The sequence below is a fragment of the Priapulus caudatus genome, unplaced genomic scaffold (assembly GCF_000485595.1).
Source record: "Priapulus caudatus unplaced genomic scaffold, Priapulus_caudatus-5.0.1 Scaffold212, whole genome shotgun sequence".
Lineage (NCBI taxonomy): Eukaryota > Metazoa > Priapulida > Priapulimorpha > Priapulimorphida > Priapulidae > Priapulus > Priapulus caudatus.
Window position 1 is genome coordinate 4,612 of NW_014577273.1, and position 21,114 is coordinate 25,725.

Below are 21,114 nucleotides of genomic sequence, written 5' to 3' on the forward strand. Positions count from 1 at the left end.
ATAGGGGCGACAATAAGCCAGTTCGTAGTTAGCCAAGGGGTTGTGTGACGTCACAGGTCACCGGATCATTTGTGACAAAAATCGATGAAATCTTGAGTGCGGCGTGCGCTCTCGGTTCAGTAAGTATATGTACATGTATTCTGTGTACGTGTACACGCACGCATGTGTACGTGCACACGCTCGTGTACGTGCACACGCACGCACGCACGTGTACACGCACGCACGTGTACGTGCACAGGCACGCACGTGTACGTACACACGCACGCACGTGTACGTACCTGCGCACGTGTACACGCACGTACGAACGAACGTGTACGTGCACACGCGAAGACTGCAGCATTACAACGACACAGATGCATGCGTATGTGTACTGTGCGGTCGAAATACCATAGAAATACGAACTATTTTGTCACAAATGACCTGACCCGGAAGAATTCGTGGCAAAATTCGCGCATGCGCAGACTGTAACTACGAACTGGGGCGGGTTAAAGCCGCGATTGCCACACACACACACGCGCACGCACGCACTCACACGCAACAAAAACACACACGCGCGCACACAAACACAGACACATTACATGGAACAAACATACACGCGCGCACACGCAACTACACCACACACAGACGCACGCACGCGCGCACGCACACACACGGCGACGTGTCGCCAAAAGGAAAAGATGTAGGGCCGACGTTAAGCATTTAAAAAAGAGCGTGGCATGCTTGCAGAAGGTGCATGTGCATCGCAAATCGCGTCTTCGCTACTTCAATGTGGCGGCACTGCTCTGTTACACGCAGGTCCCTTGCTATACTATTGAGCATGGATAGGGCGCGGACACGTCGGCGACGTGTCGCCAAATGGAAAAGATGTAGGGCCGACGTTAAGCATTTAAAAAAGAGCGTGGCATGCCTGCAGACGGTGTGCATCGCAAATAGCGTCCTCGCTACTACAATTTGGCGGCACTGCTCTGTGGTAGGTCGCTTGCTATGCCAATGTACACGGACAGGTGGCACGCGAGCTTAATTATTCAATTCGATCTAGGTACGGGTTCCGTGAGAGATGTGGGCCCAGACCTCACTGCCGTATCCACGCGCTAAAAAATGCGAGTGCTTGGGAAAAGATCCTGGTCGTATATCTTTGGGAAAACAGGTACATCGGCACAGGTGCCCCAACCCTTTATAGGGTATATTAAAGAACAAATATGGGGATTGATTAACCGAGTAGCATAATTACATACAGACTCGGAGATAATCCACGGCGTTAATTTCAAAGAAATACACAACTTTTTCGTATGAGTAAGTGGAAAATATTCTCTGTGTGTTTGCGTGCGTAATTTCTGAATTTGGTAATTAATATTTTACGCCATATTTGCTGCAGGTAATAAGATAACGTGCCGAGGAGACAATATTGAGATGAAATTATTCTTCAGTGACCCATTTTATGGTTAAGTGTACGCTGATCGCTTTCATTCTGACGCTAATTGTCGGATTTTGGGAATCGGATTGAGATTCGTGTTGAAATTTGAATATTGGGCTGTGGTATCGCGGAAAACACATCCGTAGGCATTTTCTTATATAAATATCTTATATATGGATATAGTGTGTGTGTCTGTGTGCGTGTGCGTGTGGGCACTCACTAACAGACGTCTCTGTACGTATTAATAAATCTGTGGAAGGATTACAGATTCCCATAGTATTTATCCATTTATCCATCCAATCCAGCATCCATTCGTTCAGCTACATATTTAATTAATTAATTAACAGACAATTAATAAATCTCTTAACACAGAGTTCATAAAAATTTGTATACAAAAATTGTACTACTACAAAACGAGTAGTAATGTGTGTATAATTGTCAAGAAATGATGAGCATATTAGAATAAATATATACCGGTCACCAGCAACAGATAATACACACACAATAAGAATGATTTTATTGCTATAACATTACTTGAGTGTACCACTCATAATAAAATCATGACTGGTGATATATTGAAAAAGAATAGCTATAATGCACAGCAAACTTTTATTTGAATTAACTCCATCATACTTTATGCTATGTATATAATGTAAAAAATCAATTTACCCATTATTGAGATACACACAAGTACAAGCTCTCTCGTACACCAATAACTGAGGTATTATGTACAACAAACCCTCGGTTTCTAATCACAGTGTAAAGCAATCAAATATAACAATAGTCATATACGTGCGAAAGCAAGTGTGCACAAAGCACGTCCACCCAGCTATATGCAGATCTGACAGATGTCTGTCAAAATTAACACTGACCCTGCAATGTGACCACCCATAGCAACCCTTGGAAGACACCTGTTAATAGTGTTTCATTGCACTCCGACCAACCAGAGCAGCCACTGGAAGAATCCTACAATTGTTGACCAGAAACCCTTGCGTGACTGTATGATTTTCTGCAAGTTGCTGTCCGTTTCAATGAAATGGTTTATGATGTCATACTTGAGGTCAGCTGGCCATTCCTTGGGTTTGCCCTCGTTCAAGTTTAGCAAGCATATTCTTCTCATCTACAAAAATGTAAGGGGTAGTTTATATTTCAGGAAGGGAATAAATATTGTAATCAAGAAAGGGGGTAAAAAAACCTACGTGCCACCAAAGGTTATAAAAAACACATACAGACCATCTTATATTCTATATTCTATATATCTTCCATATATATCAGGAGTTAATAATTACAAATTCTTGTCATTATTGTCATTATGTCAACAATTTGTCATTATTAACCCCTGATATATATATACTACAGCTTTCCCACCAGCAGGGCTATAGGCACACAGAATCTCAGTGGTTTTCTAACATATCGTATCAAGGCGTTCACTTACAAACTGAGTGAGCGCAAATATCGTTGAGTATTTCTCCTCAGATATCTGGATAACCTGCTTGGCCATGCGCAGTGGCACCTCAACTTCACGCGTGTATGCCTCAACGTTCTCTTGTTTGCGCAGCTGTGCCAATACCAGCATATCCTTCTTTAAGAGCTGAACATGCTCCACGTATAACGGCAACTCAGTGAAGTCCCCCAGTGCTTCAGCAAACAGCAGTTGACACCTCTCCATCTCCACATTCAACCTGAATCGTAAAAGAAACTTTTAATTTAAATGAAAGTGTCAATGACACTGTAGCTCACCGCAAAAAAGGACACAAATGAGTGAGTAAGAAGAAGTCAGATTTAATTGAGCAACCATCGACGTACATTATAGAAACGATTGCCATCTGTATATCGCAATAATAATTTATAAACCAAAATGAATCACAATTTGTGACCATAGATGGCGCTATACCCGCTTTGTAGCGATGACGTTTGAAATAAATAGGTTATGCTGCGTTCCGACATGTTTTGTAAACCTTTACTCTAATATAGACGTTTTATCGCAGGGTGGAAAGGAAATACCAATTTTGCATTAAAGATATTGTCAATGAAATCTTGTAAAACGAACCAGACAAGTGTGACACCACAGACTGTTGTGTCTATATAATATGCTATATAATTGCCAAACCCTACCTAATTTGCATAATTTTATTCATTCACATACCAAAAATGAGCAAAATCCGTTGAACCTGAACTGACTACGTCGGACTGGTCCGTGTCAAAATGGACGTTTAATATGGAGGCATAGCAGTAACAACTATACCCAATTTCAGACATGTGGGCCAACGGTTCCTGAGTTATCGTGACCGAGCGAATTTGACGGGACGACGGACGAACGTACGACAGACGACGACCCATGGCAATAGCTCAGCTTGACGATGTCAAGGTGAGCTAAAAAAGGAGACACACTTTTGATTACTGGAACTCTAATGGCTTATAATGTCCATATTTTTACTTACTTGCTAGTAAGTTCGCTCTCGTTCTTTGGTAGAGGCATATGTACAGGACTTGTTTGATCTCTCAACCTGGCTAGGAGCGTTTTTACCTAATGAGATACAGATGTAAAGGTGAGGTTCTCCTAATTATGACCAAAGCAACTTGGGTTCTTTGGATTACAGCTTATAAACATTGATGAATGAATAGATGGATAGATGGATGAATGGATAGATGGATAGATGGATGAATGGATAGATGGATAGATGGATAGATGGATGAATGGATAGATGGATAGATGGATGAATGGATAGATGGATGAATAGATAGATGAATGGATGGATAGATGGGTGGATGGATAGATGGGTGGATGGAAAGATGGATGGATGGATGGACGGATAGATGGATGGATGGATGGATGGATGGATTGTTGGATGGATGGATGGATAGATGAATGGATGCATAGAATGATAGATGGATGGATGGATGAATGGATGGATAGATGGGTGGATGGATAGAAGGATAGATGGATGCATGGATGGATGCATGGATGGATAGATGAATGGATGGATAGATAAAGGGATGGATAGATGAAGGAATGGATGAAAGGATGGATTGTTGGATGGCTGGATAGATAGACAGAAATTTAACTAGTAACTAAACTATGCACATAACATTATAACCATCAGCCTGCTGGTAAGAAATACTTTGCTATATTTTGAGTACCTGGGACTGGGCAAGATTTTTCACTAGTTCTGCATTTTGTTTGTGAAGAAACTTTTCCTCTTCTGTTAGCCGGCTCTAAACGAACAATACCAAATGTAACGTGGGTAATACAGTCCGATTATTGATTGTGCACATCAAGTATAATTATTCTACCAGCAAATCATTTTAATTCTCTGTGTAGTGTATAGGTTTATAATAACTGATTTTTTACATTTTTTCTTTCATCAAATGTTCCCATGCAATGACTGACAATATATTGATAATATAGAGTAATTAGCATAGTGCTGTTTATAAATTGTGCATACCGTATATGCATATTCAGACCTTATGTGCAAAAATATATGGTTGGGTATCTATTTGACTTCATAAAGATTTCAATTTAAGCTCAAATTTCGAAATTACTATTCTTTATATACTTTACCCTCAGCAGAGAAGCAAAAGCCGTGTAAGATAGCTCTTCAATTGCAATCACTGATTCTGCATCAAACACCTGTAATATCAGACAAATACAGATTTAATATGCATGTTATTTAATCTTATAATTTATCAAACTAGTAACCACCCAATATTTGAATTAACTATTCCATAAAAATAATAATAGCCTAACAAATAAACGTATTCCACAATGTCCCTTACTTAAAAAACTCCTTATCTCAGCACTGACACCACTTACACACTCGCACTTTTACAAGAGCAGCTTGTTTATCAATGAAAATAGACATGTTAGTGGCGTGCCAGCCACAGTGTCTCGCTGCCATGTCATTTACTGTGATATATATGATATATATATTCAAGAGCTAATAATACCTAGTGTACAACGGAAAAACGGGAAAATAGTGCTATTTCACGACAACATTATTCTACTTTGCCTGCGAGTCTAGAATAATTTTATGGTATTGCATTAAGCAGAATTCTTTGGTCTCTAAAACAAGACCAACCACTTGTCAATACGATAATCCTAGGCTGAGATATTGGCTCCTAAACCTCCCCTCCCACATGCCTCACGCCGCCTCGCATCCCGATTATTCACCTACCTACACGGCCCTAAGCATTTTGGCTATCGGTTTCCGTCACCGCTTGGAGCGCTGATAATTGATGTCACATGCCCAAATTTGGTACTCTTACTACACTATATAGTAACTGAGCTGCGTTGTAAAGACAACATTGCCGGCTCCATCATGACGGGCATTAGCCGTGCTAGGAAAGATAATGGGAGATAAGGGCATAGGCGATGCCCCCGAAAGTCACCTATGATAACCGAAACGCCGTTCATTCATAAAGTTATCGCGGAAAAACCGAACTTTCACGAAGCAATGCTTAGGGGCGTGTAGGTAGGTGAATAACCGGGATGCGAGGCGGCGTGAGGCATGTGGGAGGGGAGGTTTAGGAGCCAATATCTCAGCCTAGGCGTATCGTATTGACAAGCGGTTGGTCTTGTTTTAGAGAGCAAAGAATTCTGCTTAATGCAATACCATAAAATTATTCTAGACTCGCAGGCAAAGTAGAATAATGTTGTCATGAAATAGCACTATTTTCCCGTTTTTCCGTTGTACACTCTTAGGTATTATTAGCTCTTGATATATTTATATAAATAAATAAATATATATATATTGTGTGGTATATATTACTAACAAATCAGTTAAATTGAAGAAATGGCTGCATGCTTACCTTTGTAGCGTGAGCAACAGCATTTTCTATAAGATGTTGGATCATTGCCGGACTGCGGGGTGTATCATTACTGTTCTTACTGTGACCCCGGAATTTCTCTACAAGTGAAGATGTGGATGAATATAGAATGGAATAAAACTTTAGAAGTTGAGCATCACTACGTTTCTCATTGCCATATCTGAGCTCAATAAATGCATTTGAAATTCTCGATTTATTGTAGTAATTATTGCCACAAAATGAACATTATGTACACACATATTGTTACAATTGAAAAGTAAATAAGGTCTAAGGATTGCCTTGATAAACGAAAAAATACATACGAAGAAGTTAGTTGAGGTTTTTCATTGTAACAGAGCAGATTACCATACCAACAGCTTTTTGAATAGCAGTATTCATGACACCTTCAAGTGCCTTGGAGTTTTTTAGCACCACAGAATCACACAGTCTTTGCACTGAACCCTGAAACAAACATTGCAAAAGTAATATCCACAATAAGCTGTTTTCATGCCATGAAATAATATATATAATTTTCATGTACTGTGTCATTAACCCAAACATGGGATATAGATGGATAGATGGCATTGATGTGGATATAGAGCCATATTAATTTGATCCTTTCCTCTATTTATTACACAACCCTTTTAAATGAAGCCAGTGTATATTTATGTTCTTGATAAATGAGGATGGGAAGAAGTTCATTTGCTCTCCGTCACCAATCTGTGGCTCTCTTCGACGCACCTTTAGCTGTGTCTGATGTTGAATGAGTGTCTCAGCATTGATCAGATCAGCAATGATGAGACCATATGTCCTCTCTGCATCTGCTAATACTTGCAGCATTACTGCCTCCAACTCACTTGTCTTCACTGGCAAAGTGAGTTCACCCAGTTTATTCTCTACTTCTAGCTGTTGAAAAAATGAGAATGCTATAATTCAATGAAAGAGCATTTCAGTAGCTTACTTTACTGATATACTTTACAGAATTTTACAGTACTGATTAGAGTGGAGAATAATTCCTCAAGTAAAAACTAATAAAAACACAAATTAAATGCTGTTTCGATGGCAAATTATGATACCTCGATTCTGTGATGGGTTTCTGACATTTTGAGTTTAATCTTCTTTTCATTCATCTCATTTATCCAATGGTATTTGCTGGCAATGTCGCGAGAAAGAGTCTCAGCTGCCTCTTCCATGGCATTGCCCAAACTGTAGCCAATGACACAATCATTAGAATAGCAATACTTAAGATGGCTGAATAATAACGTAATTCAAATTATCAATCCATCCATAGCAATCTACTCCCTTACCCAAGTAGAAGCTGATCCAGCAGTTTGAACGACTTGAGTTTCACTGCATCATGCCAAATCTAAATACCAAAGAAAATGCTCTTTTAGGGAAATACAATGCAAAGCTCCATTGAGCTACACAAATTAAAACTGTTCTCTCTCTCTCTCTCAATATCTATATACTCACCATAAGTGTGGCAGCATTGACAGGTTCGTTGTTGCGTTTAGTTAACTGTGCGGCCAGCTCAGCTTCGTAAAACCTGAGACAGTCCTCCGTTGCCGTTGCCTCCAGGCGCTCGAGAAATACATTCCATCTACTGGGAACCTGATAAGCAGCATATTACCAATACGTGGATACACTGTAAATAATCTAGCCCCATGTAAAATGGTTAAACCCCTTTGCTCTGATAATTATAACAATGGTTTCAAAACGGTTGACATCACTCAAGGACAGACGAATAGTTATGCCATAACTTATGGTGCTATTTAAACGATTGAGACTCCGAGATAAAATATGGACTCATGGTTCTAACTTAACAGCAGAGTATCGGACAGGCACACGTAGACACTACCTCTAATTTCAGCAACTCTATGGTAAATTTACCTGTGCTAGTGATCCATCATTAGCAGCATCCACTAGTATAGTCATCAGAGATGCTAACTCTGGACCAGTGATCGGCTGATCTGAAAACAGTGACAATCACGTATAATAATTAAGCTTCAATTTGAGCTTTTTCGTATTCGCTGTACAAAACTGACAATGCTACTACACAACGATACTCACCGTTCTTCTCCTTCGGTAAAATTCCACTTCTTAGCTTCTGAATCAAATGATCTCTCTCATTCTTGTAATCAACTGTCAAGTCTTGCTCTGAGGCCTGAAAGATAAATGAACTTGAGGCCAACATCAAAACACTAACATCAACTATTGTACACAACTATCACATTGTTGGTTACATTACAATAAAACTTACAGCGGTGGTTACACCGTCAGCTATATGTTTTGCAAAAATATTCCCTTATCTGATATATCTATTTCTTTACCAGCATGACATATAGTGCAACATTGCTGGGATTAAGCGTGTCATAACAGATGCCAAAAAATATGCAATACTATAACAATAATTGCGCAATAATTGTGCAATAAGAGCTGCCAAAACTGGACCGAGCCAGATTCCTGGAGTGGGTTCTACTGATGTGGATAATCCCGATTTAAAAACCCTTGAGTCCAGTATAAAATAAAGTAACCGAAAAAAAATATAAAAAAATAACACCAGGAGACTACGATAGGTTCCTGGTAATTATGTACATATCTGCATCGAAACATCACTGCAGTGTCACTACCTATATTTGTGAAAACAAACCTTTGACAAGTCTGTTAGCAGATCTTTAGTTACAGCCGGCAAAAACAATGTATGGCAATCCACTTGTTTAAAAATACCTAAAAAAATACATTCATAACCATTGAAATCTAAAAAGAAATAATCAGGACTTTCACCATCTTTGGCAATCACAATAAACAAACAACAGCAAGGATTTTACTACGTAATCTGACGATTATACAACAGACAGATAATTTAACTGCACACAAAACTATGATTACATAATAGTGTTGTAAAATTGCATTTGCATGTAAAAAAAATCCTATAATGTCACACAGTCTCGCTATTGCATATGTATTATAATGTAAACGACCTAAAACATGACATACAAATTAGCATATATGATTGATAAGGTAGGCAGTAGATAGACTATTTCATTAGTGGTTAAAAAGTCACATTACGGGCTAAAAATCTTCACCCCTGCATTGAAACACCCAGAGGAAGCTATGTACAATGAACATTCCAACAGCCACTGAATAAGTACTACTTACTAAGGAGGCTGATATCATAGTCATCGTTCTCTCTGGTGTGTGTTTTCATTAACCTGTGAAGCCATTCTGTAGGAGTTTCCCCACCAACTGTCATCTGAACAAAGTCCTGTACCACCTGATATAACATTAGACATGGAAACCATGTCATAACGATTCTTTATATGCCATAATAGATTATGGATGAACTGGACTTATAATAATTATAATAATTTGCCAAATTCTGCAAATCTGTTTGAAAACTACAAACATTAACACATGTTTGTGTTGGAAATAAATATGCAGTTCATGGTACTGTCACCATGGGGGTGGTCAGACACATACCCAAATCAATGGTGGAAAGCTTAAGAGGTCATGGTTGAAGTCATCAGTCCACTTTGCTTTTGACATTTGAGATCTTAAAGCAAAGAGCTGTAATAATCAAATATGTCATTCAGTGTGATGTATTTAAAACTATAAAACAGTGTTCTACATAAAACCTCTCCAAAACATCTACACTCAATGAGAGGCTGAGCATATATAAGGTGTGTAACTAAGCGATATCATGTTAATTTTTTTCCCTCCATATTTAAAAATGCATTAGATATAATCATATATATATATATATCAGGAGTTAATAAAGACAAAGGAGTTTGACACGTATTTGGTACCGATTTCACTAGATTTTTGTCTTACGAGTTTGATGTGAATAAAAATACAAATGTATACAAACACGAGCTTCTTTTGTTCACTGGTCCTTATTCTATCTTCCGGTAGTATTACAAACCGCGTAGCTTCCTTCGTTTTGACATAAATCGTACTTTTGCACGACATGGTTTTCACGTTATTTACCGTCGTGTGGCGAGGCCAAGCGGTAAATTCGCATACACAGCAACTGGAAGCAGGCGCGGCAGGGCTTTTAGGCCGTAGTCTAGCCAAGTGCAGAAAATGCGCTTAGAAATTAAGTTACGTTGCACCCATGCTGGGTTTAAAAATTAAAACTATTTTACATTAAAACTATAGTTAGAATGCCTTGTTTTTATAGTTGAATCCTGCAGTTTTTTTAAATAAACGCTGCGCTGGTAAAATATCTGAACTACTTCACAGGGTTCTCCAAGCTTTTTCATTATAGCATGGCGGGTGCTGCCTTTACGGTCCTAGTTGCAAATCGCCGAAGGCGGTTTGTGTGCTAGGGGGTCTGGGGGCTATGATATTTAGAGTGGCGGGTGCATTTTAGGCTGGCGGGGCTCAAGGATAGCCTGGCGGGCCGCCAGGCTATAAGTGCTCTTGGAGAACCCTGCTTCACCCGCGGAGTAATGATGTGTATGAATCTTAGCGAGTAAATTGACGCTCCAGCTGATTGTAGCTTTTCGCACGTGTTTTGCATAGCAACCGTTACTATGCAATTGCAGGCAAACGCATGTGTTTACACCTACCTTACTTATCATGACCATCTGTATGTGATAAAGGTGAGAGTTAACGTCGCCATCACTCGGCTTTGTTAGCCGAACAAAAACTTCTTCGGGAGATAACGTACGGGAGACGCGATCCCTGTGTATGCGAATTTACCGCTTGGCCTCGCCACACGACAGTAAATAATGTGAAAACCATGTCGTGCAAAAGTATGATTTATGTCAAAACGAAGGAAGCTACGCGGTTTGTAATACTACCGGAAGTTAGAATAAGAACCAGTGAACAAAAGAAGCTCAACTCGTACGACAAAATGTAGTGAAATCAGTACCAAATACGTGTCAAACTCCTTTGTCTTTATTAACTCCTGATATGTATATATGTATATCAAACCCTTATCAGTATCTATGCATATAATGTACCTGTGTTCGCCTTGCGAGAAGTTCCAGGTAATCTATATCGGACTGGTCTATAATCTTCACAGAGTTATAAATCAGATAGGAACTCAGAAGTGTTGACACTGCAAATATCTTGGCATCATAATTTTCTGTTACATTATTAGCTGCAAATCCTGTAACAAAGAAGCGAAATACTGATGGGAGAAATATGAGTACAATAACACTTCATAAAACACCTATCTAAACTGTGTGATGGTGCGTTATTTCTATCTAAGCCTTATACCGCAGGGTGCGAAATTAACGGGAGTCCGGAGTCAAATACTCCCTGATTTACTGTCGGACTCCCTGATTTGACATATGCAGGAGTCCGTGTGACTCCCTTAAAGTTCTGCCATTCTAACTAGTTCGTTCCAGAGCACGGCCTCGCGGAATTACCATATTTTTTCAGTAAAAGTCCAAAGAAAATTTTTTGCAGACGTACAACCGCATGAATCTTAAAAATAAGCACATGCGTTATTGTTAATATCTTTCATTTTGAACTTCAGACTGTGGACTCCCTCATTTTGCTGCGGACGACCTCTTTTTGAGGGTAGGGAGTCCGTTGGACTCCCGTGTTCAAAAGTTAATTTCTACCCCTGTTACCGTGTGAAATACAACACAAAAATAAATCTAGATTATCGTAAATGATGTGAACATATTCTATCACACACCAATGTAAATCGGTTGGCATTGTTTTGCTTTGTATAAGATAGTACTACAAGTACGATACTATTATCTTAATGAATCTATTCATCATACTGAGACATTTCAGATATTTCTAGTGTTAAAGTGATTTATTAGCTTACCTTCTGTATCAAGAAATACAACAGAGACATCTAAACCGGATGGGAGCTGCATATTCATGGGCTGTAAACAATTTTAAAACAACATAGTTGTTTGCTACATAGTTGTTGCTACAGGGTACGGAAACATACATTATTAAGTTTTATATGTAGTATTGATAAATCACTCGAGATAGCATCTTATTTTTTAGATAAGTTCTACTGTCAATCCTAGCCCAAAAATGTTAATTTCTGCACAAAAAGATACAGACTATGAGGAAAAGTTACAGAGACAATATTTTACATTTGGAACTCTACGATTTAAATACACCAACATTGCCTTACACCACTAAAAGAATACTTGTTTATGCATAAATCACAATTGTATCCTTTATGTTTAAAATGACTTATTTTAATCATACTTTATCAATGAGTGTGTTGTTATTAGAAATACCTTTCCCCACATCCAAATGCCCATAGTTTCAGGTCTCACGAATGGGCCAATGCCAAAACCCTTTGACTTTCCCATCAACTGGTTCATCAGAAATGATTTGCCTGAATGAAATTTTCCAACGACAGCTATAGTGACAACTGGTTGCACAATTCTGTGTAGAAGCTGAAAAGCAAATGCATTGTAATTACTTCCCTTTCTTTAGCCATGTTGGCAATAACATATGATAGTATTTTTTATATATATAATTTTTGCTCGACCCTACTAGAAAGGCACATAACCATATTTAATATAAAGCGTGCATATAAACAAACATTTTTATCCACTCTTGATAATTTCATGAACATATCTAATTTATACTATTAAAGCCGCAATATGCGCATCCAAACGCTAATTTTTCCAGTACTAGACTAGCAAATACTTCGTGTCATGCATAATCATACTACCTTATGACAAAATAAACTCTAGTTCCTCCCATTTCACTGCGCATTGTCTTATAAAAGGTATTTGAAAATACCTCCAATGTTGTTCAAATTCTCCGATGTTGTTGACACGTTCGCGTTGCTCTGCCAAGCAACCGTACAGCGAGTACGTGCAACCCGTAGCAACATGTGACGTCACCTAACCGATTCAGGGCTAAATTGTTTGGCAAACTATTCGGCGTTGGCGCCAGATTGCCAGATTTTGCACCTCTTTCTTGTGGGTTTTAAGCAAACGCGCAGTGAAATGGGAGGAACTAGAGTTTATTTTGTCATTAATGGTAGGTGTGATTTATGCCATGACACGAAGTATTTGCTAGTCTAGTACTGGAGAAATTAGCTTTTGGATGCGCATATTGCGGCTTTAACAGCATGTGTGAACATGTGTGTGTGCGCGCGCATGCATTCATTGCAGGGTGCGAAATTAACGGGAGTCCGGAGTCAAATACTCCCCGATTTACTGCCGGACTCCCTGATTTGACATATATGCAGGAGTCCGTGTGACTCCTGAAATTCTGCCATACTAACTAGTTCATTCCAGGCACGGCCTCATGGAATTACCGTATTTTTTTCAGCAAATGTTCCAAAGAAAATTTGCAGAGGTGCAACCGCATGAATCTTCAAAATAAGCACATGCGTTATTGTTAATATCCTTAATTTTGAACTTCAGACTGCGGAGTGCGGACTCCCTCATTTTGCCGCAGACTCCCTCTTTGTGAGAACAGGGAGTCCAGTCCGTTGGACTCCCTTGCTCAAAGGTTAATTTTTACCCTGCATTGTAATATTAATCCACATTTCAACTTTATACAGTTACTTATAATAATAAAATAGTTTTCACAAATCAAAATTGCCTGCTAATTCCTTAGTATTAAACCTAAATCTATGACCAGAAAAGTCACAAACGTAACCTTGACGTTTTCTTCCACCATGATAAGCCTCTTGTGAGTAGCAGGATCAGGCTTTACAAGCTGTATTGTGGTTGTGTCTGGGAAACCCGATCCATGCCAGGGATTCAATTGCTCATCATACTCGTGTGGTAGTATCCCCCTTTCAACATTTCTTGTGCCATAGTTATCAGCTTGATTTTCAACGTCTTCTGAAATAACAATTAATACACCTATTGCATTGTAAGCCAGCGCAAGGACAGCTTCTAATTTCAGACATCTTTCTCTCTTTCTCTATTGCTGATAATCAACAGATACTATGCCCAAATCTACTTCAAGACCCCATTCATTTAAATACATTATAATGATCATTATCACTATAACCAGATTTTAAGGAAATCACTTAAATTGAAAAATCATCAAAGTCCTGCAGCATTAATTTATTAACAACGGCAGTGCACGAAATTAGCACTATTTTGCGGCGGCCGCGCGGTCCAACCCTCTAACCTGCCGGTTCAACCCGTCATATAAATTATTCAGTCCACTTGGCCTATTAAAAATTTGGCCTATCTTGCCTTTATATCAACAATATTTACCAATTTCCTGACTAGTTTTTACTTAGTGACCACTAAGAAGTAAATCATGTTCCAGCAATTCCTGTCAAACAAGCTAGTAGAACTCCACTGATAGCAATAAAATACTGAAATACTATGAGTATGCCTAATAAACACAAAGCTAATACTTTTATTAAAGGGATTACGTCACCGTAAAGAGTAAAAAATGAAAAAAATATTTCCACTTTTTCACAAAATTTTGGTTCACTTTTTATGGTTAAATTGCTGCATTATACTTCCTATTTTACTATATTGTTCGATGTGAACATACACTCGTGACTCATACATGTATAGCCCATAGCAAGCAATTAATGTTGGGAACATTAATTCAAATCGTCCAGGTTTTTTGGATTTTTAACTAGTTGAGAAACAATCTCATCAGGTAAGAATTTGGCAATTTGTTTAGTCCCGTTAGTTCTTACTTTTAATGCCAATTTTTTTTTTTTTACAAATTTTACCATAGAAAATTCGTGACGTAGTCCCTTTAAGGGCCTGTTCAAACTTGTAAGGGTCTGTTCAATTTGTCTAAGAGCCTGTTTAAAATTTTGGGTAGGCCTGTTCACATTTTGGCTAATTTCATGCCCTGCAACGGAGATATTTGCAATTTTCTACATTCTATGATGACGGAACTAATACTAATAGTTTATAATATACATGTATATATATCAAGAGCTAATAATACCTAGAGTGTACAACGGAAAAAGGGGAAAATAGTGCTATTTCACGACATGATTATTCTACTTTGTCTGCGAGTCTAGAATAATTTTATGGTACTGCATTAAGCAGAATTCTTTGCTATCTAAAACAAGACCAACCGCTTGTCAATACGATACTCCTAGGCTGAGATATTGGCTCCTAAACCTCCCCTCCCACAGGCATCACAGCGCCTCGAATCCACATCAGTCAGCAACCTACACGCCTCTAAGCACTTCGGCTATCGGTTTCCGTCACCGCTTGGAGCGCTGATAATTGATGTCACATGCCCAAATTTGGTACTCTTACTACACCATATAGTAACTGAACTGCGTTGTAAAAACTTAATTAAGGAAACATTTCCGGCTCCATCATGACGGGCATTAGCCGTGCTAGGAAAGATAATGGGAGATAAGGGCATAGGCGATGCCCCCGAAAGTTACCGATGATAAACGCAATGCCGTTCATTCATAAAGTTATAGCGGAAAAACCGAACTTTCACGAAGCAACCTTAGAGGCGTGTAGGTTGCTGACTGATGTGGATTCGAGGCGCTGTGATGCCTGTGGGAGGGAGGTTTAGGAGCCAATATCTCAGCCTAGGAGTATCGTATTGACAAGCGGTTGGTCTTGTTTTAGAGAGCAAAGAATTCTGCTTAATGCAGTACCATAAAATTATTCTAGACTCGCAGGCAAAGTAGAATAATCATGTCGTGAAATAGCACTATTTTCCCGTTTTTCCGTTGTACACTCTAGGTATTATTAGCTCTTGATATATATGCATATATACATACATGTATATGTATGTATGTACATACATATACATGTACATACATAATATATGTATTATGTACATACATCATACATGCTTATACATGTATATACATGTATATATGTACATACACTGTAAATGTTTAGAATTGACCAAGGTACGTGCATTTGCTACTGTTATAAATACTCACTGTGACCTATCTGTGGCCGACTACCACCACCAAACTTCAAAAAAATTTGTGTTGTTATAAGTAACTTAACAAGATAAGTGATCTGTTTCAATCTCCCATTTTCTGCCCACTAATTATTGCACGCAGTGACGTCATCATATCTATGTAAACAAACCCGCGCAGCAACAGCATGTTCAAAACAGCTGTAACAGCATTTCTGATTCGCATGTTAGGGTGGCACGCAGATATTCTGGGATTGTGCACGCTCATAATGTCACTGTTTAAAGGGCGCTCCAAGGTTTGCAATGCTTAGCCAAGTAAGCATATCATATACCATATGCGGGGATTTTGAACGGTTTGGGAAACCACATACACAATAATCTACATAGACATAGTTGGGTGCCATCTATCAAATAAAGTGGGTATTGAAATTTTGACGAAATTTCACCTGCAACCATAAACGGTAAAACCTATCCTATAATATATTCCTCAGTAATAAGTCACGTTGACTTACAGTTACATGACATTCTAACTATCTTACCACTATAACAGACACAAAGAAGCTAAACTTAAGGATCCATTTAAAGCCACAATATGCGCATCCAAAAATTCCAAACGCTAATTTCTCCAGTACTAGACTAGCAAATACTTCGTGTCATGCATAATCATACTACCTTATGAAGCCACAATATGCGCATCCAAAAATTCCAAACGCTAATTTCTCCAGTACTAGACTAGCAAATACTTCGTGTCATGCATAATCATACTACCTTATGACAAAATAAACCGTAGTACCATCCATTTCACTGCGCGTTTGCTTAAAACCCACAAGAAAGAGGTGCAAAATCTGGCAATCTGGCGCCAACGCCGAATTGTTTGCCAAACAATTTAGCTCCGAATCGGTTAGGTGACGTCACATGTTGCTACGGGTTGCACCCGCTCAATGTTCTCATTAGGAACCGGCCACCGGCCGAATTTACTGTCTACTCTGCTGTTTCGGCCGGTTACAATTGGCTCAAGTATGATTTATTTATTTTTTTTCATTTGCATTTAGTTTGCTCTAATTATTCGCCAAAGTGAAAGTGTTTTATGAGCTACTACTAATAAATCAGTTGAGTATATTTGTATGCATGTTATGTGCACAAGAAGCATTGTTTTGTTTTTGAGTAACGCTATTTACGTACTTAATTGTCTAACTCTTATAATTACTAAATCGTCATAATTTGGAAACTTTTGTTGAACTCTGAATGTACCAGGAGAAACCAAATTGGAAAAAGGACCATACTGTAATCCAAATGGGTCTGTTTACTGCAGCTCCGAATACACCAGATTGCATCTCAGAGCATCTAGGTTTAAAAAAAAAATTTAAAACCCAAACCCTTCCGCCCCCACTCCCCCACGGCCTGTTGCAAAAGCATTTCGGCCTGTTACTATAAAAGATAATGAAAATCCTGCCCGCTGTTTGGTTGCTTGGCAGAGCATTGCGAACGTGTCAACAACATCGGAGAATTTGAACAATATTGGAGGTATTTTTAAATACCTTTTATAAGACAATGTGCAGTGAAATGGGAGGAACTAGAGTTTATTTTGTCATAAGGTAGTATGATTATGCATGACACGAAGTATTTGCTAGTCTAGTACTGGAGAAATTAGCGTTTGGATGCGCATATTGCGGCTTTAAGTTTAGCTTCTTTGTTTCTGTTATTCCGTATTGGAATTCTCTTCCGTCATCATTGGTAAATTGCAAAATTGCAACTTTTTCCACTGCAATCCGCAGTGCCAGTGTTGATCTATTGATTTGATACACTTCTCTCTCCGTCTTCGTTATACTATAGTCCCTAGGACCTTTGAAGACTAATATTTATGAGGTTATGAGGTTATAATTTACAGAGTGGCTATATTCCCGGCAGCCGGCATATATCTGATGGCTGCCGGGCACGGTCTTCGATTTCCTAAATGCCCGGCAGTTTTTAATTTTCAGCGTTATCTCAATTAAAGGCTCACAATGCGCATCCAAACGCTAATCTCGCTGATTTTGAACGGTTTGGGAGACCACATACACAATAATCTACATAGACATAGTTGGGTGCCATCTATCAAATAAAGTGGGTATTGAAATTTTGACGAAATTTCACCTGCAACCATAAACGGTAAAACCTATCCTATAATATATTCCTCAGTAATAAGTCACGTTGACTTACAGTTACATGACATTCTAACTATCTTACCACTATAACAGACACAAAGAAGCTAAACTTAAGGATCCATTTAAAGCCACAATATGCGCATCCAAAAATTCCAAACGCTAATTTCTCCAGTACTAGACTAGCAAATACTTCGTGTCATGCATAATCATACTACCTTATGGCAAAATAAACTCTAGTTCCTCCCATTTCACTGCGCGTTGTCTTATAAAAGGTCCTTTTAAAAATACCTCCAATGTTGTTGAAATTCTCCGATGTTGTTGACAGTTTCCCCAATCTCCAAGCAACCGTGCAGCGGTGCCGCGGTACAGCGGTACGGGCGCAGCAAAGATAAAAACATGTGACGTCACGTCACCACTTCAAGGCAATTTTGTTTGGGAAACAGTCGGCGTTTGCGCCAGAATGCCAGTTTTCTCACCTCTTTCTTGTGGGTTTTAAGCAAACGCGCAGTGAAATGGGAGCAACTAGAGTTTATTTTGTCATAAGGTAGTATGATTATGCATGACACGAAGTATTTGCTAGTCTAGTACTGGAGAAATTAGCGTTTGGATGCGCATTGTGAGCCTTTAAGTAAACAAGGGTTAGGGTTAGGGTTAGGGTTAGGGTTAGGAACTGCCGGGCATTTAGGAAATCGAAGACCGTGCCCGGCTGCCGGACATATAGCCACAGCGTATAATTTACGTCACAGTAACAGTTCCTTTTAAAACTGTTATTGTTAATCAGTTCATAATTCATCCTTCAAGTTCATAATGATAAAGTTCATGATTGGACTCTAAATTTCGACAAATCGCGACTGGTCAAAACCCACACCAAATCCACCAAAAATCGTCGGTATACCATGTGGGCATTGGTCAGAGAATATACAAACACGTGTTTGTATAATATATCTATTACTAATCTATCATTCTATGGTCAGGAAACTCGGACTAGGCGGCAGGCCTACGGCTACGGGTCGCAGTGATTTTTGGGGAATCGACCGTATTACCTAATAACTTAGGTATTATTTATTATTGCAACGATATGCAACCCTAAATGATCTTACCTCCAAGCTGATCAGCTGATACGACATTGCTGTCGAGTTGAAATAAACATAAAACACATATTGAACTTAGTATTGGTAAAGATACAAAGTTCAAGAAGCGTGCCATTTTTTGGTTGAAAGGAAGACGTGGAAAGACGGATGCCACGGAACGGAAGTTTCATGAAAGTAATTTATAATGTATATTTTGTTTAAACATTCCTTTATATATTCAGTCTTTGACAATTTTTACTTGTTCATAAAACTAAAATTTATAACACATTCTCTAAAGTATCAGAAATTCTCTACCACAGTCTATATTTTATTGCCCTTATATGGTGATTGGTCAGAACCAGAAAAAGTAAGAAAAAGAAAGAATGGCGTTTACCTATAAAATATGGTCTCCGTAGGGCCGTGTAGTAAATTGTAGGGTTTCTTGTTGTTACGGTGTTTCTTAGCTGATTTAAATGCCAGGTAATATAGGTTCATCCCCTCTTCACCCCCATACGGGCTTACACACAATGCCCCCAGAAGAGGTGGAGAGGTTATCATCGTTGTTTGAGAAATTGGATGTGAATAAAGATGGAAAGATCGACGTTGAAGACCTATCGGCGGGTTTGCATGCAATGGGGATACCAACCGTTGCTGGGCAAGCAGAGGCAAGTATTATGTTAGCTCATGTTGATTTGAAAGCTGGCGACGTTGAGCCCACCCATGCGGTCCCACCCAAGGTTAATCCATAACTAGGCGTATTATGAAGAGTGAAGTTGTTTTCGTAGATGTAATGTTGCATCTCTCAGTCTCAGCCCTGGCAACGCAGTCGCAAACCATAATTTGGCATAGCTCCAAGAAACGGTATTGCTAGGGTTAGAATACCGAGACAATCCGATATAGATTATTAGATATATACCAGGGTTCTCCCCAGGATGAAATTGAAACAGGGGGAGGGGAAAGGGAGGGAAAACTAGGGGGGTCCGGGGGGGGTTTTTTTACCGTACCACTAATTAATGCGTAAAATCGCCACCACACCATAGACGGTATTTGGGGTTCTTGTATATATAAGATAGCCGAGTCTGTGTACAGTTAGTGTTGTGTCCGGGACAGGTTAACTGTTTGTAATTGTGTATGGTCTGCAGTGCATGCGTGGTACGGTCAAAATACACGCGTTGGTGGTCCTGGTCGAATGGGAATTCTTGACGATCGATGTCAAACTTTTATTGTGGTGGAATTTAAACGGGGCGCAACGATTGAAACAGGGGGGAGTTTTCCCAAACAGGGCGCGCGCGCCCCGTTTGCGCAACATAGGGAGAACCCTGCCCTAGTAGTAGTAGTGCTGATACTGATAGTGATAGGGTCAGGAGGTACGGTTCGATATATCGGAAAGTACCTCGGGGTACTATACGATATGTCGCTGCGTACCCTGCATTGGCCCACCATACATAGCTCCAAGAAACGGTATTGCTAGGGTTAGAATACTGTAGAATATATGTATATTGACATTAGTCACACAGCCTGGTTGGGTTAACCGTACCATGACTTTCAGCCAACTGATGTCGTAATACATACACTGTCAAGTTACCACATCAGAAGAGTTTAACCCTCGTTGATCCCCACTTACCCCACTTCACTTACCCCAGTTGAAGAAACCTCAAAACATCGCAATCCAATAACAAGAGCCGCAGAGCGTCTGGGCTCATCTGAGGTCTGTTGCTACTAGGGGTGCAACGAATCACAACTTTACGGTTCGGTTCGGTTTTCGGTTTTCACATTTCGGTTCAGTTATTTTCGGTTCGAATATTTGCGATCAATTACAAATCTTATAACACCAAACAGAAGTGCAAATTTAATA

The 21,114-nt window shown here is 39.2% G+C and overlaps 2 protein-coding genes across 2 annotated transcripts in view; one reads left to right on the forward strand and one right to left on the reverse strand.

Annotated features, from left to right (window-relative positions):
- Positions 1–1,905: 1,905 nt before the first annotated feature.
- LOC106807405 (guanylate-binding protein 1-like) lies at positions 1,906–19,403 on the reverse strand. Its single transcript, XM_014809724.1, has 21 exons — positions 19,290–19,403; positions 13,823–14,010; positions 12,439–12,600; positions 12,009–12,069; positions 11,188–11,336; positions 9,701–9,787; positions 9,380–9,494; positions 8,871–8,947; positions 8,291–8,384; positions 8,111–8,190; positions 7,694–7,831; positions 7,528–7,586; positions 7,297–7,426; positions 6,962–7,126; positions 6,592–6,682; positions 6,224–6,321; positions 4,977–5,045; positions 4,556–4,630; positions 3,856–3,941; positions 2,850–3,096; positions 1,906–2,534 (listed from the first exon to the last, which is right to left on the reverse strand). Exons 1-21 carry the CDS (start codon positions 19,393–19,395, stop codon positions 2,340–2,342), a joined length of 2,472 nt encoding a protein of 823 aa, XP_014665210.1. The 5' UTR covers positions 19,396–19,403; the 3' UTR covers positions 1,906–2,339.
- A 205-nt stretch (positions 19,404–19,608) lies between these two features.
- The window catches only part of LOC106807400 (calcium-binding mitochondrial carrier protein SCaMC-1-like), a gene marked incomplete in the record, with an annotated part of 46,150 nt that continues 44,644 nt past the window's right edge, over positions 19,609–21,114 (forward strand). The window contains 1 exon segment of the mRNA XM_014809717.1: positions 19,609–19,924. Coding sequence (XP_014665203.1) covers positions 19,733–19,924 — 192 coding nt within the window.